The sequence below is a fragment of the Gorilla gorilla genome, chromosome 13, assembly GCF_029281585.2.
Source record: "Gorilla gorilla gorilla isolate KB3781 chromosome 13, NHGRI_mGorGor1-v2.1_pri, whole genome shotgun sequence".
Lineage (NCBI taxonomy): Eukaryota > Metazoa > Chordata > Mammalia > Primates > Hominidae > Gorilla > Gorilla gorilla.
The window spans coordinates 91,545,325-91,572,790 of NC_073237.2; the positions used below are offsets into that span (position 1 = coordinate 91,545,325).

The 27,466-nt window shown below is 49.4% G+C and overlaps 1 protein-coding gene across 17 annotated transcripts in view; it reads right to left on the bottom strand.

Annotated features, from left to right (window-relative positions):
* Positions 1-6,681: 6,681 nt before the first annotated feature.
* FANCC (FA complementation group C) overlaps positions 6,682-27,466 on the bottom strand; it is a 218,440-nt gene continuing 197,655 nt past the window's right edge. For 6 of the 17 annotated variants that reach the window (XM_019033559.4, XM_063696582.1, XM_055349966.2 and 3 more), the window contains 5 exons: positions 24,879-24,954; positions 22,194-22,275; positions 19,046-19,220; positions 14,669-14,872; positions 6,682-9,441 (listed from right to left, as the gene is read on the bottom strand). In XM_019033559.4, coding sequence (XP_018889104.1) covers positions 9,298-9,441; positions 14,669-14,872; positions 19,046-19,220; positions 22,194-22,275; positions 24,879-24,954 — 681 coding nt within the window. In that variant the 3' untranslated portion in view covers positions 6,682-9,297. Of the gene's footprint in view, positions 9,442-14,668; positions 14,873-16,332; positions 18,929-19,045; positions 19,221-22,193; positions 22,276-24,878; positions 24,955-27,466 lie in introns of those variants that run through there. The other 11 variants (XM_019033560.4, XM_055349970.2, XM_055349971.2 and 8 more) reach the window with 4 other exon arrangements.

Sequence of the window (27,466 nt, forward strand, 5' to 3'; positions counted from 1 at the left end):
TGGGGCCTGGGGGCGGGCTTGGGGCTGCTCCCAGGGGGACTGTCCATTCTGAGTCTCCCACAGGCTCCCCACCTGGGAGAGGAGTGCCCAGCTCTGATCCTGCCTGGGGCCGCCTGCCCAGACAGCTCATCTGTGGCTTTGTCTGGGGCACAGAGGCAACTGGGTGTGCACCCTGTGGTTTCCATTTTCTTAAGCTTTCTTTGTGCTCCTTCTGCCTGTAATTTCTTTCAGCCTGGGCCTTTGTGGAATCTGTCCACCACTTTAAAGCGCAGCCGAGGAGGTGCTTTTGCCAGCGGGGTGTGGGTGGGGTGCTGAAGCTGCCCATGGTCAGACCCTGACTCGCTGCCAAGAGTCCTGAGTTCCAGAAAGTTCCTTTCTGCTCTCATAGTCCTCTCTTGCCACACGAGGTCTGACAGAACAGAAGTGCGTGTCCTGACGACTGGATTGGACGCTCATGGCGAGCTCTGAAAGGCAGGAGTCAAGGAAGCCCTCTGTGGCTAAGACACCACACTCTTCACCTGTGATCCCTGAGGTTTCTGCATTCTGACCCTATGATTTAAGTCCCCAGGGACTTCAGCTGCAGTTATGTTTAGGGAGGGAGGCTCAGGAAGAACATGAATTATGGCATAACTCAGAGATGAGGCCGGAGTCCATTTCAGTGATTGCTGATGGAATGGAACAAGTGTGTGTTTATGTTGGGTTGTAAAGAAAACACAGATAATTTACGGGAAGGAACTATAGTTTGATGATTGTATCTGCTTTACTAAGTTAAAAGCTGTGGAGGAAGTGACTGCAGAAACTTGGTTTTAGCACAGCTGAGGCAGAGGACTTGCATACAGGAGGAAAGCCATGATGAGCACAGGGCCCTGGCAGATGGAGGATGGGTCTTTGGAAAGCTGGGTCATGGCCCAACAAATGTCAGGGCACATGCGTCCAGTCATAGTAAGTAGACTTTCTCTAAAAAATTCTGTCCAATGGTAGAACATAAGTCCTGTGAATAAGAAACAAAAGCACCACCACGCTGACTACGGTGCAAGGATCACAGATGGCGCTGTCTCCTTTTAAAGTTACAGAGGGTGCCTGGCCTCCTTCCCTTCAGGGCAGCATTTAACGCAGCCCTCTCTTAGAGCAAACAAGAGTCTTCCTTTGCATACTTGATAACAACTTATTTTTCTCATAGATCACACATGCAAACAAATATAGGTAATATGTAAACAAAAAGTAAGTTTTCTCTTCCTTTTCAGCTAGTCTCTTCCCCAAGTCACTATAATGAAGTTGATTACTGTCTCCATCCTGGCGCCGGCAAGCACGTGTGCAGGCCCTGCTTTATACACGGAGGGTGGCACAGTGTTCACACGGGTCTAGATTGGCACGTACATAACGCTCACTTCTCTGTGTCGATGGCTGCATTGCATGGACGCGCTGTAACTCGAGAGGCAGTGACACCCCATCTTCTGTGGGCTTCGTTCAAGTCCCAGCCCTGCTAGATGGCCTCAGTGTAGCCTTGGGCACATTATTCGGCCTCTCTGTGTTTGCATTTCCTCCTCTGTAAGCTTCAGCTGACTTTGTTGGGTCAGTGTGTGTGAAGTGGACAGCAGGCCCGGGCTCGAGGGTAAGAGTGCGCACTTGCTTGCACGCAGGCTTTTCCTTTTTTTCTCTCGTTTCTCTCTCTCTCTCTCTCCCCCACCCCTTTCTTGCTCTTCTCCTTTCTCTCCCTTTCCTCCCTCTCTGTTTCATTTATATCTTTATGTGAACCTCTGAGTTGCCCCAGTGGTTGTTGGCTGTCGCATCCTGCACATGCACAGGCGCCGAAATATCCACGGGGAAAGCCCTAGATGTGCGCACTAGTGTGGATCCCTGCAGTCTGCAGTGGAGGGAGTGGGGTCGGGAGAACTGGGTGTCTGCTCCTTGGAGAAAGGATATATAATCTTTTTCAATCTTAGTGCTTTTATTACAGCAGAATACACATAAGATTGACCAGTATAACCATGTGTGAGGACCCAGCTCAGCAGCCTCGGTGTCTTCATTGTTGTGCAGCTCACCACGATCCGCCTGCAGAACTTTTTCATCTTCCCCAGTGAAACGGGACCCATTCAACACTCGCGCCCCACTTCCCCTCCCCCAGGTCCCTGGGAAGCACCATACAGCTTCCTGTCTTTGAGGCTTGCCTGTTTTAGGGAGCTCATATGAGAGGAGTCATAAAATCTTTGTCCTTTTATGTCTGGCTGATTTCATTTAACATAAAGTCTTCCAGGTTCCTCCATGCTGTGGCGTGCTCAGGATCTCTGCCTCTTTTTTCTTTTTTCTTTTTTTTTTTGAGACAGAGTCTCACTCTGCTGCCCAAGTGGAGTGCAGTGGCATGATCTTGGCTCACTGCAGCCTCTGCCTCCTGGGTTCAAGCAATTCTCCTGCCTCAGCCTCCCGAGTAGCTGGGATTACAGGTGTGCGCCACCATGCCCAGCTAATTTTTGTATTTTTAGTAGAGACGGGGTTTCACCATGTTGGCCAGGCTGGTCTTGAACTCCTGACCTCGTGATCCGCCTGCCTGGGGCTCCCAAAGTGTAGGATCTCTGTCTTCTAAGGCTGAGGACCATCCTGCCATACACACAGACCGCATTTCCTTTCTGCACTGGCTTGGCTGCTGGCGGATGCAGCTGTCTGCCTCTTGGCTGTCCAGGAGAGTGCTGCCAGGAACATGGGCGTCCAGGATTTCCTCAGCTGTTACTTTGCATTCTTTTGGGTAAACATCTAGAGGCAGAATGGATAGATCAGAGTTCTAGATTACCATACTGTTTCCAGAGTCAATTTTTTCTGTTTTGATTTTTTTCACCCTATCTTATGGTGCTGATAAATTTGGATGTTTGACAGGCTGTCCTCCGAAAAGGTGGTACCAGTTTCCTGTCCCTTCCTCTGCCTGTTCCGCACTCTGTCATCAGCATGGGGAGCATCAGCCTTGAGTGTTTCCCAGGCTGCCATGGAGATGGTTGGGAGCACCTGGGCTTCTGCCACGCTGTGGAAAAGCCCCTGCCGTTCCGTTCCCTGTGTCGTGTGTGTCCCTGCCCGTGCGTCTCGAGCTGGCAGCTGTTTCCTTACTGATGTGTAGAAGAGCTTTAGAAGTTAGGAAATTCGCTTTTTTCATGTGCTGCAAATACTTCTTCCCTCAGTTTACCATGTGTATTGAGATACTTTGGTGAGTTTGCTTTTGATTTCTGTATGGCCAGTTTTACCCGCTTCTTCTCCTGTGGTTTCTTGATTTTGCATTGGGCATGGAAAGGGTTCCCTGTGGCAGACACAGACAAGGGAGATGCGTGGGGGGTCCCCACGGCCTGGCCTGAAAGGAGGCATGGAAGTCCGCAGGGATGCGCTGGAGCCTTGGGGTCCCGCCCCCACTTCGCGAGATCGGCATCCTCTCAGCTCCCCTTCCTCCCTCCAAAGGACTGGAGAGTCTGCCCTGAGGCAGTGACCTGCACGCAGGGGTGTGGGTGTGCCAGGAGGGAGTGGCCGGGGCTGGACAGGGTGTGACCATCTGCAAACCACTGAGGAACAAAGAAGTTCTAAATGAAAGATCAGAAAATGCTTTCTGCATTTTGGGAGGAGGGAGGCTTCAATTTTATAAGCTAAATCCTTATTTAAGTAAGTAATACAGCATCTCCCCAGAGTGGCTGCAGCCTCCCTGCCTCTCCCAAGCAGGGGAACTGCTAGAGGCTTCTCAGAACACACACATCCCAGAACGAGCCATGCTCCAGATGCCAATGCTGGGAAAGGCAGAGGGCTGGGGAGCTTATTCTGTAACAGTTTTACTCCTGATACCATCATCTTTTTCCTATTGATTGCAATGTCTTTATCTTATGCTAAATTCTGTACATGTACACGTGATTTACTCGGCGGGAGATGATGTCTGAAACCTAGGCAGTGAGTAGCGGGGAGTGACAGAGGGCCAGCTTCCCGGCTCCGCGACGGGCTGGATGTGGAGGTGGGAGAAAGGGAGGGGTCAAGAGTGGCTTCAGAACTCGCCCTGAGTCCCTGGCAGGATGGAATGGACATCGGCAACATGGGGAGCTGGTGGGTGCGGGAGGTGGGTGGGGCAGGTGGGCCCGCCTGGGATGTGGTAAGCAGAGAGGGTCTTCACACCGCCAGTGGTGATGCCCAACAGGCGGTGGGCTCTCCGGGCCGGCGATCCAGGGGTAGGTGTGGCCCCTCTGCCTAGAGATGCCATGTGAAGCCACGGGCAGGACAGGGTCCAGCCTCTAGGTGGAGTCCAAGGGTGCCCACCAGGAGGGGGTCAGGAGAAGAGGAGGAGCATGTGAGCTGGGAGGAGGTCGGCCCATGAGGCCTGAGAGCTGGCCACTGGCTGCAGCCATGGGGTCCCTTTCAGCCCCACCCATGTTTCCCTTCATGAGAACTTCACACCAAAGTATGTGTCAGTGCGTGGTACGCTTCATGACGCTTCACTTTCAGAGCTTGCCTGGCTGTTCATGAACGTTTACTGGGCATATGAATGTTGGAATCAGGTTGTCTATTTGCTGTGTCTACAACCGTTAGTGTGTGTCCAGGATGTCGTTCCAGAGGGAGAGGCCAGCAGTTACAGCAGTACCCTCGGTTGGAAGGGGATTGGGCAATGTCTGGAGAAAGTTTTGTCACCACTGGTGGAAGGGGTGCACCGGCACCTAGTGGTGGAGGCCAGGATGCTGCCAACACCCTGCAGTGCACAGGACACCCCCACAACAGGGAGGCATCTGGTCCAAAGTGCTCATGGTGCTGCATTTAAGAAACCCAGATTTAGGTGCCTACAAAACGTCTTTCTGAAAAGGCTCGCCTCTGCCTGTTCTTCTGGTGCTGGCTGCTGGGCTGTTTCATGGGACGCAACCTTCTAAAATGCTCTGGCATAGGCTAAAGTATAGATGCTGTAATGAGCTGGAAACATTTTTATTGTCTCCATTTGCCCAGTGTCTGGCCCCTTCCTGTAGTTGGGTGATGCCTTTGGTGGTATCCAAGGTACCCAATAACGTTAAAGAAGCTGAAGCCAGATGCGTGCTTTCCTAGCATCCCTGGCAGGCCTTTGACCCAGGCTCCGCCATCTGATGCACCTGGGCGGGGGTGCGGAAAGGAGTGAGCACAAGGGCCTTTCTCCCAGCTGGAGTGGGGTCCGGAAGGGCTGGGCAGCAGGACTGGCCTTGCCAGAGCATCTGAAGCAAGGCTGGGACTGCTGCTGGCTGGCTCACACCAGGCCTTGTCGGCCCAATACCTTTTTCATCAGTTCCCCTTTACTTTCAGCATTCAGTGCACGTTTCTGTTGCTTGCAACCAAAAGTCCTGGGTGAACAAATTCCCTGCCCAGAACAGCAAGTGCAGTAAGACACCATGACAGGAGCGGGAGGGAAGGCCTTTGCTATGAGCATTCTGTTACCAGTTTGGGCTTGAGGGGTGTGATTTGGACCCATAGTATAAACAAATTGTGGAACTGGATTTTAGGAGGAGGCTTGAAGACATGTTATGTACTTACTGTACCTTAATTTTCGTTCTTTGGTTGTAAAATGGCTTAGCGATGATTAATGACTTAGGATTTTTGGACAAAATCTATGGATTTCCCAACATTTGGCAGAGGGAAGAACTTTAGCACCCGAGTCCCCGGGCTGGGGGAGGTGGTCCTGGGCTGGAAACAGAGGAGGAAAAAGGCGAGGGGAGAAGCACGGGGAACTGTTTCTCTCCTTCCTTGGAAAGCAAAAAAATTTTGGATTCCTTGTCGAATAAGCAGAACATTCCTCACATTTGCTCCCACTGTGCAAATCCTCCAGTGCATCCGCCGTCCTCTGGGCAGCGTAAGGCCAGGCTCGGTTTTGACTTCCCTGCATTTCGGGTGGGTTCACTCTGCCAGGCTCACCAAGGTCCCTTCTTTGGCTTCCCTGTCAAGGCCCTGTTCGTAACTTCTCCACTTCAACAGAAAACTCGGCTTCCTCCCATCCCCTGGACTAGCTCCCATTTCTGTCCCAGCACCTTGTCCCACCACTTAGACACCAGGCAGGACAGGGTGAAGAACAAACCACAAAACCCTGCCAACCATGGCTGCTCCAGTGAGAGGCTCCTCAGGAGTGTCTTAGCATTTCCTATCTGCTCCCTCAGGCGCCCTCCTGACCCCGAGAGGGGCCCTAGTGTCCAATAGCCGGAAGCATGGGGAGTGCTGGAAACCCCACTGGAGTGGAGGTCCTGGGGGTGGCCATGGCGCTGCTTGCCTTGGCCGCATCACTCATGCCTCCCAGAGGGGCCTGTGGGGCTGGAGGAGGGGACAGCAGCCTGTGAAGCAACGAAGCGAGCAAGAGTGGGTGGGCTATGCTGGTGGGACGAGGCCTTCAGCTTCAGGGATCAGGGAAGAGACGAGACAGAACAATTCAAGTGAGGCTTATGGTCAAGCCTGGCTTAGAGAAAAAACAGATATGAAACGCATGTAACCTGATTTTAGCAGGCCCTGCCAGATGCCTGCCCTTGTCCTCCTGCTTCCTCCTTGGTGACAGGACCCTTAGTTTTTAGATATTTGGTAGCAAGGTTCCCAGGCCCAGAGGCTAAGCCATCCTCGGTCTCTTCAAGGGCACATCTAGGTTTCCTCAGGCCCGAAGCTTCCACTGTTTGGGGCCATCGGGGGAGCTTTTTCCTGAGAGAAGGATTGTAATACTTAATGGATACAACATTAGGTACAAATTGAAGTTTTATTTAGAATGAAAAAATAGACAACAAATTACAGATTTTAAAGAGTTAAAAAATTCCACAGATGTCACGGAGTCCAGGGGAATAACAGCCTGGTTGGAGGGGTGCTCTCCGCCTCTTCTGTATTTTTGGCTGTCTCTGAGGGTAGTGGTTTTACCAGCATGCTTTATCAAAAACTAAACTATCAGGGAGAGTCTAGAAAAACTCCTGCTAGAGTAAGGTCAGATTCTGGACCCTGTGGCACCTCTGAAGACCTCGGTCCAGTTCCTTCCAGGGTGGCTTCAGGCCTTGGCATCCCTGCCTCCCTGCGGCTGCCCCTGTGCCCAGGCCCCACCAACGCCGTCAAGGCCCCCTCGGCCACGCCGCATCCCCGCCCAGCATCTCGGATGCCATTCCTTCCTGGTGGCACCTGCCCAGACTTTGCCGAAATCAAAGGCAACAGGAGGAGGAGGTGGGCTTAAGAGCGCCTGCCCGGCCGCCACCTGTCTTGGAGGTGGAGGGAATGGCCGAGGGGTGGCTCCCCCAGCTCCCCACCTTTGAGCATCTCTCAGGCTGGGAAAGGGCAAAGGGCCACATGAAGCCAGCAGGCACTTCAGTGCCACGTCCCCAGAGGGACAGTCCTCCCACCCAGGAACCCCTGGCTGCCTGGAAAGCACCACCGGCAAGGCTGCCTCCACCGCGCCTGCGAGAGGACTCGGCAGCTGTGAAGGAACTGGGAGATTCTGCAGATGGGCCGAGGTCAGGGCTTCCAGGCTAGGAAGAAGTTTCCAGACGCCTAGCTTCACCAGTCCCAGGAGAAGGAAGGAAGGGGCATGGGCAGAGGCCTGGCAGGGGAGGAGGGAGAGGCCAACCCTGTACACAGGACCACAGGACAGGGTGGAGGACTGTCCCAGGAGTCCCTCCACAACAGGAGGCCTGGTCCCAGTGGCCCCTCTCTCTAGGGGTTCCCTGCTGCCACCATGTCCACAGAGGAGTCACAGCTTCCATGGCCCAGCCACAAGTTCTGGCTCAAAGTCAGAACAGGAGAGAGGCCCTCAACTCCAGTGAAGCATGCAGCTCCTTTTTCAACCCCAACACCTCTGACAAAGCGTGTTTGTTATATGAAGGCAAGGATCATGATGGCATGAAGCGTGTTATATGAAAGCAATGATCATGATGGCAGCTGCCACCAAAATACTTTACCAGTACACCCTTCTGATTGCAGCATTTCTCAGAAGAATGGGTCAGGTGAAAAGTTCCTGGAATTTTCCAGATCTTCAGGTGGATCTATTAGCATTGCCACATACCGAAAAAAGGAATTTCCCTAAAGGTTAACTTCTAATCCAGCAAAACTTTGCTCATACCTCAAAACGGAGCCAAGACTCAGACTAATACACATAAATCAAAATGGACAAAAGCAAGTCTTGACTCACTTGACAAACAGAATAGACACAAAAGAATGTACAACCAATACAATTCCAGAATGTCCCTGAAAGGAAAAAGCATCCTCTACTGACATGAAATAAATGTTAACCTTGAGATTACACTAACAATGCCTTTTTTTAAGAGATGGTCTCGCTCTGTTGCCCAGGCTGGAGTGCAGTGTCACGATCTCGGCTCACTACAACTCCCACCTCCCGGGTTCAAGAGATCCTCGTGCCTCAGCCTCCTGAATAGCTGGGATTACAGGTGCACGCCATTGCACCCCGATAATTTTTGTATTTTTAGCAGAGATAGGGTATTGCCATGTTATCCAGGCAGTCTGGAACTCCTGGACTGAAGTAATCCCCCTGCCTTGGCCTCCCAAAGTGCTGGGATCACAGGTGTGAGCCACTGCACCCAGCCAGGCCAATTCTTTATCAGGAATTTCCAATTCCCTTTTCCATTTAACAAGAGAACTAACTAACTGAATTAATCCTGCCTTCTAATGTTTCTGGAACACATCCTCTACCTTCGCCTGCCGGCTCCTCTGATGTCCCAGGGGCCTTTTGGTAGCAGTTAGCATCATTTAGCAAATACAGAGTGGAAAGAGTGTGCAGGAGGCCCGGGCTTGGGTGTGCTGTCTGCTCCTGTGGCCTGTCGGGCAGGTCCAGGGAGACACAAGGGAAGCCTGAGGGACCCTGACTCCCCTTGAAGAATTTCTCCATACAGCAAGACAGTGTGGCTTTATCCCAGATCCCTGACTCCTAAAAAGAGTCTAAAAAGAGCTAAGTTCTCTCTAAATTATTTAATGGTTCATGACCAAATTCTTGGTTCTAAGACTTTGAATTTTTAAATAATAAATGTGCATCTTGACTTGGGTAAAAACTAGAAATCTGTTCTCCCACCCAAGCCTTTGCTTTAGTAATTCTCAAGCTGACGGTCTGGCCGGGCGGGCACCAGAAGCGCTGAAGGCTCACTTGAGTCATTAGTGAACATGTCTGACTGAGTGTGGGCTGAGGGACCTGGCTCTGCATTTTGTAAAACATACTAGCAGATCGTCCCAAGATGTGTACAGCTCATTCTCACAGCCCAACGAGGGCACTTACTCCACAAATGCGTGGCCATAGGTCATCACCTGTCCTGTGGCCCTGGCGAGCCTGATCCCTCACGCCGGGCACCCACACGGCCTGCGTGCCTTCTAGACTTGAGTTCGCAGCTCTTTAAGGAGCTCTCGGGCCAGTTTTTCTGATCTAGGGCTTTCAATGCCAAGACGATTCCATCTGTACAAGCTCTGGTCAAGAAAGCCAATGATCTCGTGAGTTATCTCAGCAGTGTGAGCCATCTGCAATCAGGACAGAAGAGAAGGCAAATTAAAACACTTTCCAGACAGATTTGTCCTTTGTCCAGGGACAGACCATAACCACTCAGTCCCTGAAAGAAGCCCTATCCAGCATTTCCATCAGTTCCAAAGTAAAGCATCAGGGGCTCTTGTTTGCAAGGTGATTAGCACAGCAAGTCTGTCTCCAAGGTTGGCTACACAGTGAGTGGTGCCATTTCCTAACGAGCCTCCTCGCATTGAGCTCAGCTGCCAACAGCCTTAGACTCATAAAGGCCACAAACAAGCGCTGCTTGCAATCAGAAGTGCTTCTCGGAATGCCAGTCACAAGTTGTGGGATGACCCACTGTGGGGAACAAAGGCAAATGAGCATGCTGTGGCTTGACTTTCTGCAAAAGGCTCACATGAACATGAGAATTGGAAAATACCACCTGTTTTCACAGAAACAGCCCCTGGCATCCCTGGGCTAGCAACCAGACCTACTTGCTTTTTAATAGGCCTCTAAGGTTTTAACACCTGATTCTTGCGGGAGAGCAGGAGACACAGCCTCAAGGCATTCGTACTTGTTGGTGCCTGTAAGTATTTTCCTAAAAACTTCGGTTAAGAAAAAAGGGAAGGGTGAGAATCTTACAATTTCGCTGTGTGGGGAATTTATGGTTTTTTAAGCACAAGCAGTATTAAGAAGGCTTAAGTTTTTGAAAGAGTAACCGATATATTCACTTAGTGTGTGTCAGTTTATACAGAACCCGCAAATGTTTAATTAGCCAGAGCAGCCCAAGGTCAGCTTCCTCTGGAAGGGTTGGGCCGTTCTGGGAGGGTGAACAACTGCCTTGGTTTTCCCAGGACTATTCTGGTTTTACTGCCTCAGGTCCAACAGCCCAGGACACCCTTCAGAACTGGGCCTTCCACCTCCTGACCACCACTAAAGGGAGCCTCTTGTCGCATGCGCACTGTGTGAATGGCAGTGTGGGGACGCAGAGCTAAGAGTAAACGATGTGGTGTGGACCATGACGTTCGCTCTCCTCGGCCCCCGCTGGCAGCACACAGGGCCTGCAGCCGACCTGCAGCGAACCCGCCAGGGTCAGTGCAGCCAGCACGGGGGCTCCGGCTGTAGCCCAGGCGCGTGCCAGTGTGTCCCTGGGCGTCTGTATTGCTATCACTTGGTTTTTACTCAGAAATGACAGGCACATAATGCTGATGGCCTTCGGTAGATGCAGCCTGTCCTTCATCAAGGAAACAATGTGAGCCTGCTGTGGACCCCCTTTCAGAGTTAATATACCACCCAGACCCTGAGCGGGAGGACTGTCCCCCGCTCAGGGGCTGCCCATGCCCATGCTGATGGGCTTGGCCATGTCTGAAGAAAGGCCGAGTTGTCATTACAAATCCAACCTTGCATCTTCCTTACACACCAACACTCCTGGGTGGGCCCCTTCCCAGTTCTCTAGTCACATGCAAAAATTCACAGCCCTGCAGCCGCCTGGAAAACCTGCCTCCCTGCTGGCCTTGGCTGGTGCACCAAGAGTGGGTTCAATTCATTTTGAGTTCAACGACTACAGAATTGAACTCTGCATCTCGGAATCTAGCTAACTTTTGCTGTTGTTGCTGTGGCCCAGCAGCAGGAGGCAGGAGAGGGAGAAGTGTGAATCCAGGACAGGACAGGAGGTAGAGCCCCAGGGGTGGACTCCACGCAGTCCTCTGCTCTGTGCCGGCCTCACAAGTGAGGGAGCAAGTGACGGCTGGGGCAAGGCAGAGGAGTGCCTGGCGAGAGGCCAGGAGCCAGAGAGGCAGGAGAACCGCAGGGACGTTGGGCAGGGCCTCGTGGGTGGCGTTCTGGGGAAAATCGGAGGGCCGAGGTCAGAGAAGAGGATTCCGGGACAGCCGGGGAGTGGGCCTCCAGGTGCCTGGAGAAGAGCCCACTGCGCAGAGCTCACCACAGAGGCCACACAGGAGGCAGGCTGTGGGCAGATGGGGCTGCAGGACCAGTGTGTCCTTTAGGTCAGATGGAGCCACTCACTCAAGCCATCTCCAAGAGGGTGCAAGGGCTCTGAAGATAGTGGCCTTTGCCTTGAACTGGCACTGCTCTCCAAATCTGGATGCCAAGATAGAGGGCAGAGCCTGGGACCAGCCAGGAGGTGGCTGTGCTCGTGCTAGGTCCTGAGGGTGGAGCGACCCAAGCTGCAGGAGGGAAAGGCCGTCCCACCAAAGCAACCATCTGGCCACCACCTGCTCGTGGGCCAAGCAGACCCGGCCCTTTCCAAGGTACTGTCGGCAGAGGAACTGACAAAGGCCAGGAGAGGCAAGGGTGGTGGGAGGGATCCTTCCCCAGAGGCCCTCCCTGCCACGCGGCCACCGCAGCGAAGCCTTCTCATTAGGAAGACTGATGTGTCAATAAAGATGGTTTCAAAACATCCGAAAGGACAGCCCCCAGGAGGTGCTTTCACCACGATGGGTGCCCAGATGGCCAGCATCCGTCCCTGACGGAGTCAGTGCATGAGCGCCACACTGGCGTCTGCTCTGGGAATGAGCTTCTGCTGTGTGTGTCTTCTCTGTGGCGGAACTGACTTGGGGGATGTGATGACAAAGCACTGGGGCCCTCTGTGCTCCTGAGGGTTCCCGTGTGGACCCACAGCAGGGGCTGAACCACGTGTCAGGAAGGACTGCCCAGCACAGGACGCAGGCTGACCCTTGCAGCATCTGGCTTACTCCCAGCAGTGTCTCTGGGCCCAGTCTTGAGGGCGATCTGCTTTGAATGTGGACTGAAAGTTTCCTCCGAGTAGACGGAAACGTGGTATCAGGATAACTGAAGCAGAGACCTGAGTGTCTCTAGGGTGCTTGCTCTGGGTGATTTTCTCTCACACCCTGTGGGCAGGGCTGGAGCCACCAAACTCTCATGCTGACCTCCGCTGCTAAGCAAGCCAAGCCCAGGCCCTGGGCAGCTTCTCCACTCACATGGGCCACAGGGTTGGGGAGGAAGTGCCTGAGCTGGAATTGTCCTTGTCACAGGGCAGGGCTGACCATCTCCCCACTGCCCCTCCCCCAGCCCCCCATAAGCACCTTCCCAGTTTCTGTGAGTTCGACTTTTTAGATCCCACCCATAGGTGAGAGCATGCATTTGTCTCTCGCGTCTGGCTTATTTCGCTTAGTGTAAAGCCCTCTAGGTTGGGCCACATTGTTGCAGGTGTGCATTTTATAAGAGTACACAATAGATTCTCGAAAGCATTCTCGCTGTGCTGGGGCCGGGCCCAAAGAGGTGGCACCTGGCATGTGGCAGCCAGTCGTCTTTAGCCCTGGGCTGCCCTCATGACTCGGATCTGTCTTAGCTGAGACACCAGCACCTGGGAGGCACAGCCTACCCGCTCCACAGGACTGTCCTACCAGGATGGAGACAATCTCCTGGCCCTGGTTCTTGGCAGGTGGGTCATGTTACGGGGACTTTCTGTACATGGACATTCACGTTTCAGTCAGGCTCGGCCTGGACGGGAGCAGGAGGGGCCTCTGGGGACTGGGAATATTCCTCTCTTGAGTTGGCTGCTGGCTGCACAGGTGTTGTTGGTTTGTGAAATTCATCAAGCTGTGTATTTTCTGTATGTATATGTCAACAAAAGTACAAATAAAATAAAAAATAAAACAAAACTCCCAGAGCCAGCATGCTGGTGCTTTTTCTGAGACGAGTATTTTTTTAAATTGTGGTAAAATATACATAAAATGTGCTGTTTTACCCATTTGTGTAATTTGGTGGCATGCAGTATGTTTACAGTGTTGCACAGCCATCAGCACCGGCCGTCTCCTGCCCCTTTCCATGATCCCCACACTGACTCCCCACCCTCTGCCCTGGGAAACTCTGGTACTTCCTCTCCCTGGACTTGACTCTTCCAGGTGCCTCACCTAAGTGACTCATACAACATCCTCGTTTCTGGCTTATTTCAACAGCACAGTGTCTTCCAGGTTCATTCATGTTGTAGCACTGTCAGAACCTCTTTCCATCTTCAGGCTGAACAGTACTCTCTCGTGGGTACAGATCACACGGTGCATTGCTTGTCCCTCTACAGGCGTTTGGGCCATCTCTGCCTGCTGGCTGCTGAGAATAGTGCTGCCCTGAGCACTGGGCCAGATGGCCCTCCAGCCCCTGCTTTCGGCTCTCTGGGTTATAGACCTAGGAGAACTGCCTGCCACATGGTAATTCCAAGTTTGGCTGTTTGAAGAACCACCCCATTCTTCTCCACAGTAGCTGCACGACGTTAACATCCCCACCGGGAAGCATATGAGTGTTCCGGTTCCCGCGCATCCTCACGGGCGTTTCTTTTCTCTCCTTGCTGACAGCCATCCTGATGGCTGTGCAGTGCATCTCGCTGCACTTTGCCTTTCCCTGACCACTCATGCCCTTTCTGTGAGCATCTCCCCACATGCCTACTGGCCATTTGTACATCTTCTTTGGAGAAAGGTCTGTTCAAGTCCTTCGCCCATTTTTGAATTGGGTTGTTTATCTTTTTGTCATTGAGTTATAAGAATTCCTTATGTATTCTGAATACTAAACTCTAATCACATATATTATTTCCAGATATTTTTCTCCCGTTCTGTGAATTGTGTTTTCACTTTCTTGACAGTATCATTTGATGCACAAAAGCTTTTAATTTTCATAAAGTCCAATTTATCTATTGTTTTCTTTCATTGCTGTGCCTTTGGTATCATATCCAAGAAATCATTGCCAAATCTAATGTCACAAAGAGTGCTCACTTTTGACTTGGACCATTTTTTACCCCTCAAGTCAAGTGGGCTTCAGGAAGGATTTCTTTGTAATAAACCAATTTTTTAAAGATTAACAGAATTCTTTGCACTGTTGCAGTGAATAGCATTGTGGTTGCTTTGCGAGCACATTCTCATTGTGGCCTTATTTCTTTCCATGAGGAGGAGGAGAGCAGCACACTGCGATGGAAAGAAATGTACGTAGGGGGACAGGAGACCTGGCTTCTACTGCAGGCTTTGGCAGCAAGCCGTGGGCCCAGGAGATGGCATCTCCTGTCTCTGAGCCTCTGTTTTCTCTTCTATGACATAAAGGTGCTGGAGGAAGCAGGCTCTGGGGTCCATCCCAGCTGTCAACCTCCTTGACCATTTATCCATGCTGGGCAGCATCCTGGTACACACACTGTGCAGAGGCCAGACCCTCGGACAGGTAACCCACCTCTCGCCTGGAGCAGAAATGAGTACTAGGATGCTGGACCACAGGGAGACTTACCAGGGTGATGACATCCCAGGCGATCGTGTGGCCTCCAGGAGCCCAGAGCAGGAAGTTGAGGAGAAGGTGCCTGATCAGCTGTTGTGCAGGAGCTCTGAGGTCTGTGTCTGTGCCCTGTCCTGCTACCGTCTGCAGGTCCTGGGCTGAGAGGCTGCTGCTTCTGGACATTGCCAGGAGGTGGCCCAGCACGGCCTTCACCTGGACCTGGGCAATAGTATTTCACAGGGGAGAGGTTAGGAAGAGGCAGGACAGACATACTTCTAGGATTTATTTATTTGCTTTGAAACAACCCCCAGAAACGGGTAAGCACTGGCCCCTGAGAGAGAGAGCTAGGCAGCGGCCGAGTTTACACTCGATTTCACACAAACCCAAATGGGCGGAATGGAAATTTCTTGATTTTCTTTCGTCTTGCTCACCAAGCAGTCAGGGCACCATGCCAGGAACTGACCTTTTTTTGTATAAAAGGAAACAGAGAAAAGTTCTCAACAGAATGTAGTCAGATTTTTATATTGTGGGAAAAAGAACAAAAGGCTCCTTGAAGACTCGCCTATCACAGCCACAAATCAATTAAAGCCCCACGCAGTCAGACCTCCGCCGAGCCAGTGTTCCCATACGAATGCAGGCTTGCCTTTGCTTCTTGCTATATTGGGGGTCAGGGCGGGGGGTCGGGGGGAACACACACACATGCACGCACGTGTACACAAGCACGGTCATACATGCATGCACACACAAGAACACATTTGTTTTAGATGCCGGAACAATCTGTTCATATGTGTTTAATGCTCAAGCAGAGGTCACAAGTCTGTGGAACCCACATAATAATGGTAATTATAAGTCTGCAGGTTGTTTTTGCATAAAAAATACTTATTCCATGCTGAGATGTTTCTGCTTGCTACAAGAATGGTACACCCAGTCGTGACTTGGAAAACAAAGCAAAAACCGAAAGCCCATAGCTCCAAATGCCACATGGAACTCGTGAACAGCTATGTTCCATCACTTCTGAAAGAATACTTAGGCCTATTCTGAGAATTCCCATGACCGATTTTATGGATTTTGTGTGAGGCGCTTTTTTTCCCTGGAAGTCAAGGCCTCATTCAATGAAGTCTGTCATAAACTCCAGTACACTGGGTGTGTTGTGTGAGCTCCTCTGACCACAATACAAGACCGTGAGAAACTGCACCATTGGGCTCTTCCACGGGGAGCGGCAGCGCTCCAGCAGGGCAGGCCTCGCTCTCCCCACCTCGCCCCTCAGCCGGCCCAGCCTGCCCGGTCTGATGGTGTCTACCGGAGCCCAAGGCCATTCTGCCATCTAACTGGGTCTGCAAAAATGTCAGGGTTTAGGAGGCTATGCCTTTATATCTGTTTTTTCTCTTGACCCACAACCGACTTTCTGCCCTTGTCCAATAATCCCTAAGATGGGGTCTATCTTCCTTTATGTCTGGCCCAGACTGTCTTTCCCTTCAGAGGCCGTCCATGCTCATGGGCTTCCACTTGAACACCAATTACTAACTTTAAACATGTCCTAAGTTTTTCAGGAGAAAGATAAAAGCTTTCTTTTCTTTCTAAAGTATTTTTTATCCTGCATTATAAAAACATATATGCTTACTATGGAAAATTTGAAAAGAGAAAAAGAAAAACCATTAAAATGATCTATAACTCTACCATCCAAAAAGACTCACTGTTAATAATTCAGTTTATATACTTCTTGTCTTTTTTCTACGCACTGAGACCATACCAGTCACTACACATAATGTCTTGTATCTTTCATTTTTCTCTCCATAATGTACTATAAGCAGTTCAGTTCACTGTATCTATAGAACATGCTCTTCAAGACCTTTTTTTTTTTTGGAGACAGAGCCTTGCTCTGTCACCCAGGCTGGAATGCAGTGGTGCAATCTCTACTCATTGCAACCTCTGCCTCCTGGGCTCAAGCGATCCTTCCATCTCAGCCTCCTGAGTAGCTGGGACTATAGGCACACATTACCACACCTGGCTAATTTCTTTATTTTTTTGTAGAGACAGGGGTCTATGTTGCCCAGGCTGGTCTCAAACTCATGGATTCAAGTGATATGGCCACCTCGGCCTTCCAAAGTGCTGGGATTACAGGCATGAACCACCACACCCGTCCAAGAGCATGATTTTTCATGGTATGTAACAGAATGCTATTCCATGGTTAGGATATACCACAATTTATTTGGCCAGTAGCCTTACTATTGAAAGTTGAGGCCATTTCCCATTGTTGTATTTATGAACAATGCTGTGCTGAATATTCTTCTACATAAGCCTTTGCATGGATCTCTGTTCCCCACGGTAATTCCTAGAAGTGGAACCACAGGGTTAAAGGGTATGAACCCTTGCCTGATTTTTTTTTTTTTCCTTTTTTTCTCTAGGCATCATTGTACCTTACTGATTCTTAAGGGTATCTAAACGACTTTTTTTTGTTTATTTTGTTGTGATCTGATTCAGTTGGCAAAAGGAGATGAACTCTGGCTGCTGGTGGAAAGGGTGGCTTGCCCATGAGTGGGACAGGCCTTCTCACAGGCAGGACACATCCTGGGCGGGGACACGCTTGCTCTTTGCACCCATGTTCTTCACCTCAAGGACGTCCACAGAGGCAGTGATGCCAGACCCAGCACACGATGCAGGGATACACCACCAGCTGATTCAATTGTGCCTTTTTAAGTAAATGCACAAATGCACAGAACTGCTAATTTCAATCGCATACGAATCATGCTTTCTAACACAGTTCACAGTTTGTCTCTCAAGCCTCCCAACAGACCATCAAGGGATTAAAGCTCACAAAACCCAGGAAAACAAGAGGTACGTATCATTCATTAAACTAAATCCCCTTCCCAGGACGCCACATACACCAATGCCTCAGGCAGGCATCAGCGAGGAAGGGGCTCTGGAGTCACCAACATGAGCACTGGATTGAACTGCCAGGCAGATGGGCACCTGTGACAGAATGGGGGGAAGGGAAACAGATGCCTGCCACTGCCACACTCACATTGAGCCAATACGTTCTCATCCAAAATCCTAGGCATCCCCTGAGGGAGAACTACGCAAGGGTTTTTTCATAAAAAAGGACCAAGTTAGCTAGTAGAAGATGTGCCAATGTAGAACTTTCTAGAAATTAAGTGTTATTGAATAATTTATTTCTTTATACTTCAAAAGTGATTCTCTGTCAGTAACCTTTTGACTGTGATGGAATTGAACACATATCTACCAACTTAGCTTATTCAGAATCAAATAAGACAGAATATAAAAGGGCTTTAAAAACCATATGTGCCCCGTACATCTTATTACTGTTAAAAACATCAACCAGGATTTTCCTTAATTAGTTTAACGTGATCTTTTAAAGGGGAAGAAATAAAAAGCTTTCTTTTTAATCAGACAGCAATCCTCAAATACATACGTGGGTTATGATAATTTTTTCACAAAGCTTTATTTCTGATCCAAAATAAATTATCACCAAATTTCAACTTTTTAAAATCTAAAACTATTTTTCTTTCCTATGCCATGCAAGCCTTTAAACAAAATATGCAGACATCTTTATTAGTCTGTGTGTTTTCAAACAACAGAAAATGCCAAAGCCAAGAGGAGCAGTGCTCCATACAAAATGAGCCTTGTCCTCTTTAACTACTAAGGTCAGCATAGAGCACTGGCAGTTGAAGTTTTAAGAACCTAGCAAATCAATGCTTGCAAGGGAGGTGCCAATGCCTTTAATCAAAGCATTGCTTCCTGTAATTATTATATTCCACATAAAATAACAACTATCTTTGCCACAGACAGTTATCCAGTCCCATACTTAGCTGCTCTGTTATTTAGGAAATGACCAACTTCTTTTTCAGAAGCAAAGTGGTTAATATCATGTGATTACTTTAGTAAGAGATGTAAATAAAGCCAGTAATGTGAGGATCTGTTGACTGATCCAAGAAAGGAGACAGTCAAGATGGAAGCAAGCCCTGGCCGGGCTGCTGGGGAGCGAGACAGCTCCCTGGCTGTGGCCGGGCTCTGCTGCCAGCACACCCCTCAGAACAGCCCGCCTCTGCAGGGCACGCCTTGGAGGACGCGACCCTGGGGCAGATATGGCAGCTGAGCAATAACAGATCAAATGACCTTGGGGAAGAAGGGTCTTCGTTTTGCTGGAGAATGGGCTGGCAGCGTCTCGTCTCTGGCCACCTCGGTGGGGACAGGAGAACGCCTCTGACCACAAGGCTGGAGATCACCATGCCTGCAGGTTGCCATGACATATGCCATCTGTGGGCAGAGCTCAGGTGTCATGGAAGCCAAGCCCACAACAGAGCCCCTCTCTGCAGGCTCCTCTCAGCCCCCCGGAGCCCACCCCAAACACATGCAGTGGGGCCTGCTACCCACCATAGTCTGTGCTCTCTGCTGCCTCCCGTCACGGGGGCCGTAGTAGAAGGCCAAGAGCCACAGCAGGGCCGTGGGGGGTTCGGCTGCCGACATCAGTAATTGCTCTGCCACCATCTCAGCCCATCCTCCGAAGTGAATGAACAGGAACCAGCTCTCAAAGGGACCTCCACGGGACCTGGAACAGAGGCAGAACACATGGCAGCTGACAACCTGAATTCTTCTTCCTTTGAGTTTTTAAAGCAACTTTAACGTTTGCCAACGGTTGGCTTAAATTGTACTTATCCACTGAAGTGCAACCTGCAAGGAATACAATTTAGACTCAGAAAGCCTGTCCAAACGCCACTCTGCACCATCACAGGACATCGAAAGAGTGCCTCTCAGGACCCCCGTGACGCCTGAGGCCTTTGGACATCGGAGTCTTTAATCCAGGTACGTTCAGTGAGGACAGGCACTGAGGAAGGAAGAATGCGGCCATGACCAACAGGAATGTGGCAGGATGTGGTGGCACACCTCCCTGCCTTCTGAGATGTGGAGAAAGAGGTGGAGGGTAGGACGCAGACAGAAACATGGGCTGTTTCCCTTCTGACAAGACGCAAAGTTCGGGTGGATATTTCAGCAACTACGAATTTTTAATGAGCTGCTGTCATCATGGGTGCGTCAATGCCAGAAAGTTGAAGTGTTTGTGAAGCTATCCCCTCGCCACACTGGCAAATGGAAGTTGCAATACTTGTTTTAAGGGTAGAATTTGCTCGAGATAAGGGCCTACTAATTGTGTGCAGTGCCGGTCTCAGCAGGTGAACATCTCCCTTGGAGAGGATGGAACAGACCAGCCTGAGATCACATTAGATGAGAACTTTCCTTCTGGACTGGGGCAGTGGCTGGAACAGGAGTGTTCCTGGCCCCTTTGTTGGATCTGCCTGCATGTTCCTCTGCCTGGCCCATGGAATTCCCAAGCTCTAAGCACTGTCCTCGCCTCCCTGGTCACTGCTGTCCTCCTGCCCCAGTCCTCCCTGAGAACAAGTGGTTAAATGTTCTACATTTGAGCAACAGAGACATGTCCCTCTTACCCAGGACATGGTCAGAGCTGATGCTCTGGAGGCCACTTGGCTGTGGGCTGGGTTAGGCTGTACCAGAGTGAGGAGGGGACTCTGCCATGCCTCTTCCCTGCAGGCACCATGTCAGGGTAGACAGATGCACAGAGCAGTGAGGCTCCCTCACGCTCCCAGCTCTCAGGTTGGCAGCGTGACTGGATCAGGATCAGAGACCGGCCTGGTCCTTCCCTCTGTCTTCCACCAGTAGCTGAATGCACAAGCAGTCCCATGTGGCCACCTGAAAGGTATCTCACGGCTCCAAGGTCTGGATTGAAGTGGGAGCCCCACGAGGTCTAAGTCCTGCTCTGCAGTATCACATGTGCCCTTTCTGGTTGCTGTTTTATTCCAGTCTTCACGCATTTGACATCACACATTCTGAGTGATGGTGGAGAGGGTGGGTAGAGAAGAGAAAAACACCCAGGGCACCCACTGCACAACATTTCTCAATCACAGGGTGGGCTGTTTATGCCACCTGCATCTACGTCCTGTCCCCGAGTTAAGATTCTTCAAGGTCCAGCTCTGTGTAACACCAGGACAACCAGGGAGGGTGTGTGGGGGGCTGCCTGGCCACTGCAGGCTATTCATGTGGCCAACCCCGCAGCCTCCATTGGCTGCAGGCCTTTTTTGTCTGGTCTCTGTCGGTAAGAATCATGGTGAGGAAGGAGTGAGCAGCTGGCACCCAAGCCATCAATCACGGAGCTGGACATAGGTGTGTCACCCATTGTCTGTGTCAACTCGGTGTGAGACTACAGAGAATTCCAGGAATGAAAAGTGGCAAAAGGAACAAATAAGATAGTCTTAGTAGGCTAGCAGGGACAATGAATAAAATTATACTCTGAAAGAGGAAGCCAAAGAGTGTTACGATACAAGGAATTTAGCAAGGCATAAATGTGAATGCTTTCAAGAAAATCACACACATAAGAGGGTACCTAACACTACTGTTAAGAAATTAACAGGCCGGGCACAGCGGTCCACACCTGTAATCCCAGCACGACGGGAGGCCAAGGCAGGAGGATTACTTGAGCCCACGAATTTGAGGCAATACAGCAAGACCTCTAAAAAAAAAAAATTTTTTTTTTTTTGGAGACGGAGTCTTACTGTCGCCCAGGCTGGAGTGCAGTGGCACGATCTCGGCTCACTGCAAGCTCCGCCTCCTGGGTTCATGCCATTCTCCTGCCTCAGCCTCCCGAGTAGCTGGGACTACAGGCACCCGCCACCGCGCCCGGCTAATTTTTTGTATTTTTAGTAGAGACGGTGTTTCACCGTGTTAGCGATCTCTTGACCTTGTGATCTGCCTGCCTCAGCCTCCCCAAGTTCTGGGATTACAGGTGTGAGCCACCGCGCCCGGCCACAAAAAAGTTTAAACATTAGCTAGGTGCGGTGGTACACGCCTGTAGTCCCAGCTACTCAGGAGTCTGAGTGGGAGGATCACCTAAGCGCAGGAATTTGAGGCTACAGTGAGATGTGATCATTCCACTGCACTCCAGCCTGAGAGACAGAGCAAGACCTTATCTCTAAAAATTTAAAACAAACAAACAAACCCAGAATTTACATTAGAATAGATTTTCTCATTTTAGAGATATTTATTAGAGAGAAGGAAAAGCAAGCATTTAACATTCCACCCTACTGTGTAGGAGTTTCAAATCTCCTTCCCTAGAGAGGTAGAGAGAAGACCACAGGACCCAAACAAGTGCCCTTTCCCTTCTGCGCTGCCAGGGAAGGGTTCCCAGCAGGTGGGTGCTGCTTTTTCCAAGGCCTCTTCTTTTTATTGTTATGCCTATATATTTCAAAATCTAAAACCAGACGTTAACGTAGAAAACGTTTCGATACAGGTATTGACACATGCATACATGCGCATCCCTATTCATCCTGACCTGCTCCAAGCCATCCGTGCAGCCATGCGCTTCCTCCACTTCTCATTTCACCATGGTGCTCACCTGTTTGGTGATGGTCCCAGACCAGTAATGCCTTCCTCTGTCAGCCCTGCTCAAAGGGCAGATGAGGATCTAGGGAAACCATGTGTGAAGTAGATTTGGGAGTGGTCAGTGTTTGCTCACCCATGAGTCTGGTCTTCAACTGCTTCTCTGAGCAGTTCAGAAATATGCTTCAGTGTCTGGAGCCAGTGTCCCCGAGGGATATCTGCGGGTGGAGAGAGATACGTCAGAGGGCAACTGAGGAAATGTCAAGCCCACGAGGAACCACCTGCAGGGACGACCTGAAGAGCCTTTGGGAGATGCCCTTTACTTATGGTTCACGGAACCCAATACTGTTCTCATGCTTTTCCCAGCCAGTACCTATCTCTTAAGCCTGGGGAAGTAAGATCTGTCCATGTCACACAGAGCTGAACCTCAAAGCATCTAATCTTTTAATATAGTTTTGTGGGGTTTTAAGACATGATCTTGCTTTGTCAGAGGCTGGAGTGCAGTGGTACGATCCTGGTTCACTGCAGCCCCAACCTCCTGGGCTCAAGCTATCTTCCTACCTCAGCCTCCCCAGTAGCTGGGACTACAGGGGTGCACCACCATGCCCGGCTATTTTTAAAATTTTTTTGTAGAGATGAGGTTTCACTATGTTTCTCAGACTTGTCTCAAATTCCTGGGCTCAAGTGATCCTCCCGCCTTGGCCTCCCAAAGTGCTGGAATTACAGGCATTAATCACCACGCTTGGCCTCAAGTAATTTTGAATTCAGGTACATGGAAGTAGCTAGAGATTGCATAAGCAGCCCCCGCTGAGACTGGGAAATGCCGGGTTGCGGATGCCCTAGGTTTCTTCTTTTCTACCTACGCACTCCTCCATCACTAATGTGTTGATTTCAAAATAGACGGAGACTGTAGTAAAGCAGCCAACAAGGAATTAGGAATAGACTGCCTGACTGCTTTCCTAGGGCTGTGATGAATTCACAATATGATTTCAGGTTTACAGTGGAAAAAAAGGCCAGGAAAGAAAATAAGTGAGCATTATGCAAACAAATGTCTTTTCTTGAGTGAGCTGCTCTGGTTTCAGTCATCCTGTGGTTTTAAATACAGCTGAGCAGCACATATCTGCAGTTCTGTGCAGCATCTGCAAAAGTTTTCACATAGTGATAGATGCTAATCGAACACACAAGGAAGATAAGGCGAGTGATGGACAAACCGCTGCTACTCCACAAGGCCAGCACCTCCCTCCTCTGAACTCCCGCGGCCCTTGGTGCACAGCCTTTTGAAGGTGTTTTTCGTTTCTTCCTTTTACTAGCTATTTAGATGTTTATTTCGCATTTCCTCCACTTGTAGTGTCTACACAGTCAGGGCTCGTAAGTGATCCTCTTTTACACCCCTCCCCCGGCCTTCACAATGGGTATGAAATAAATTTCTGATGAACAGAAGATCATGCCACTAAAAAACACTTCTTCAATCTGTGACCATAACACTCTTTCCCAAAGTAATATACAGACAGCTCTTCTAGGAACTAGCACAAGAGGTTCTTGTACTTCTGCCCGAAGCCACCTATTTATATTTGGACATACATCTACAAGTTACACAAACGGAAAGGTAAAGGATTGGGCCCATGCCCATGCACCACCTCGCCGTTTATTTACTATTTCCAAACTGAGACACTAACAACTCCAGTACATTTTCTGGAGCTCACTCAGCGTCCCCTGTTGGCTGACTTTAGGCTTTGCTGATCTGACCTAAGCATAAGGTGAATCCTGGGAGGGTGAATTCCTCATTTTTCTGTCTTGTTAATAAAGTTTTCCCAAGAGTTTTCATAAAACTGTCACCCAGAGATCCCACCCCCAGCTCCAGCATCTGAGAAGACAGTGTCAGGGGATCACCCTGGGCAAGAACCTACATCTTCTCGAAAAAGGAAGAGGAATTTAGGTTTTGTAAAATGCTCTGAAACTTTGAATCATTTGCATTTCTCAAACAGATCTACTCACTCAAGTCTCAGAAAAAAGGCAGACCCAAAATGGCATAAAAAGGAAATGTGACTGGCTCATTCCCTTCTGTCTCCTCTCCTCCCATGCTCCAAAAAGGCCCCTTTCTGGCTGGCAGAGTCTGTGCCCATGTCAGGACTGCCTTCCATCAGGTTTCAGGCCTCAGAGGGAAAGGATGCCCTTATTCTCTATTTCCGAAATGTCTCCTAAGCATGAGCTCACAGCCACATTCCTGGATCAACACCAGTCGAATGAAGGCTGGAACCATCACTTCCCCAGCTGGATAGCCTTTGGAAGGCTGGCAAAGGATATCAGGAGAGGCTGTGGATGAAGCACCTTACTGAACTCTCTCAAAATCCTTCCCTTAGCTTGGTTAGGGGAAACTTCCCCTGCATTTCCTCAGCTTCATCGATCATTTTGTCTTTTCTTCTGCAACAAGGCTGCACAGAGTAGAAAGAATGAAAAGCAAATGAATGTACTGTTTTATTCTGACTCAGCCAAGTCTTAGCCTGTTCCTGGCATCTGGTGGATCTGGTTGGCACCAGCAGAGCCTGTGTTATCTGGAGGCAGACTAGCAACACCTACTAGAGGCCACTGTTTTTTTGTTTGTTTGTTTTCTTCTTTTGGTAAGTGATCACAACTGGGAAGCCAAGCAGACTCTCATATCGAAATCCACAGAATGTGGGATCCTGGGGGCTTAAAGGGATCTTAGAAATAACCAGTTGTGTCTCCCTCATGCTATAGATAAGGGCCTGATGGGGAGGTCATAATTTGACAATGCTCTTCCCAGGAAATCATTCTGATGTGGGCAAAGTCAACCCTAACTCACCTTGAGGGTCTTGCAGCAGCACCATGGCAAGAGATGGAGAAGTGTAAGGAAAGTAGGTCTTGAGTGCAAACCGCAGCTGCCACAGGATGGAAAATCCAAAGAGCATGAACATTAAGATTGAAACGGGGTCAGGAAAATACAAAACTCTGAGTCGTCTGCCCAAAAAAGACCCACCAGTACTAACATGGTCAGAACACTTTCTTAAACATTTATTTTTTGAAAAATAAGCTCCCAATAACCTCATATTTTCCAGAATAATTAACCTTTTTAAAGTCACCTTCTGGGACTTAAAAATAATAAAGTTATGTGCTTGATGTCTTTATGAGTTCTACCTCACATGAACCCAATTATACAAATAAATCTTCTATTTTGGAAAGACTTGCCAAAGCCGTTGTGAGATGTTAGGTATTTCAGCATTTTTTTTTTTTTTTTGAAACGGAGTTTTGCTCTTGCTGCCCAGGCTGGAGTGCAATGGCGCGATCTCAGCTCACCGCAACCTCTGGCTCCCGGGTTCAAGCGATTCTCCTCCCTGTCTCCCAAGTAGCTGGGATTACAGGCATGCGCCACCAAGCACCACTAATTTTGTACTTTTTAGTAGAGACACAGTTTCTCCATGTTGGTTAGGCTGGTCTCAAACTCCCGACCTCAGGTGATCTGGCCGCCTCGGCCTCCCAAAGTACTGGGATTACAGTGAGCCACCGTGCCCGGCTTGTTTTTGTTTTTTTATTGAGATGGAGTCTCCTTCTGTTGCGCAGGCTGGAGTGCAGAGGCACAATCTCAGCTCACTGCAACCTCCACCTCCTGGGTCCAAATGATTCTCCTGCCTCAGCCTCCCGAGTAGCCGGGATTACAGGCACATGCCACCACACCCGGCTAATTTTTGCATTTTTAGTGGAGATGGGGTTTCACCATGTTGGCCAGGCTGGTCTTGAACTCCTTAGCTTAAGTGATCCACCTGCCTCGGCCTCCCAAAGTGCTGGGGTTATAGTCATGAGCCACTGAGCCCGGCTCAGCATGGTTTTTAAAATAACAACAAAAGTGTAAAACTGTGCTCGCATTTCGAGGGCCAAAGAGCTACAGCTATCTATGCCCCCAAGGGGCACAGAAGCTTTTTAAAAAATTGAGGTAAAATCTATAAAGCATGGAGTGCATGGGCTTTAAGTATATGAGGTTTTGGTAAATGTGCAAATCCATGTGACCACCACCCCAGTGAAGACACATTTCTATCACGCCAAAAAGTCCCCTTCCAATTCTTAACAATCATTCCCTCCACCCCACCCTGGCAACCAATGTTTTGATTTTGACGAGAGATTAGTTTTGCTTATTCTTGAATTTTGTGTAAAGGGAACATAAAGTATGTTTTCTTTTGTGTCTGGCTTCTTGGGCTCAACATATTTTTTTAAAGATTAAGCCATGTTATTGTGTGCGAGTAGATCATTCTGTTTTTATTGCTCAGAAGTAGTCTGAATTGTATGAATATGCCATAGTCTGTTTAGCCATTCTCCTCTTGATGTGCATTTGGGCTGCTTCCAGTTTGGGGCTGTCATGAATAAAGCTGTAGTTAACATGCATACATATGTCTTTTCATGGACATGTGTTTCTGTTTCTCCTGGGTATGCCATCGGAATGGAATCGCTGGGTCACAGATAGATGCTTGTTTAACATCGTAAGGCCATATGGTTTTCCGGTGTTGTACCATCTTACGCCCACCAGCAATGTATGTGAATTCCAGTTGCTCCACATACTCCCCAGCATTTCATCCATTCTAGTGGCTGGGAACATAACCCTATGTATGCTTGCTTTCCTACCTGTTTCACTCTGCACTTTCCTGATGGCAAATGACGCTGAACAGTTTTCATGTGCTTACTGCCAACTTATGTATCTTTTTTGAAAGTATATATTCAAGTCTTTTGTCCATTTTAAAAACTGGTTTCTTAGGCAGTTATAAGAGATCTTCATATATTCTCGACACAAGTCCTCTGTTGTATACATGTATTACAAATATTTTCTCCTAGCTAACGGCTGGCTTTTTCAGTTCCTTCTTTCTTCTTTTCTTTTTTTTTTTTTTTTTTTTTTTGAGACGGAGTCTTGCTCTGTTGCCAGGCTGGAGTGCAGTGGTGTGATCTTGGCTCCCTGCAACCTCCACCTCCCGGGTTCAAGCGATTCTCCTGCCTCAGCCTCCCAAGTAGCTGGGACTAAAGGCACATGCCACTATGCCCAGCTAATTTTTGTATTTTTAGTAGAGACGGGGTTTCACTGTGTTGGCCAGGATGGTCTTGATCTCTTGACCTCGTGATCCACCCACCTCAGCCTTGCAAAGTGCTAGGATTACAGGCATGAGCCACCATGCCTGGCCTGCTTTTTCAGTTTCTTAATGATATCTATCAAAGAATAGAAATTTTACATTCCTTTCTTATTTTTTTGAGATATGGTTTCACTCTGTTGCCCAAGCTGGAGTGCAGTGGCATGATCATAGCTCACTGAAGCCTTGATCTCCCAGGCTCAAGTGATCCTCCCACCTCAGCCTCCCGAGTAGCTAGGACAACAGGTGTGTGCCACCACGTTCAGCTAAATTTTTATTTTTTGTA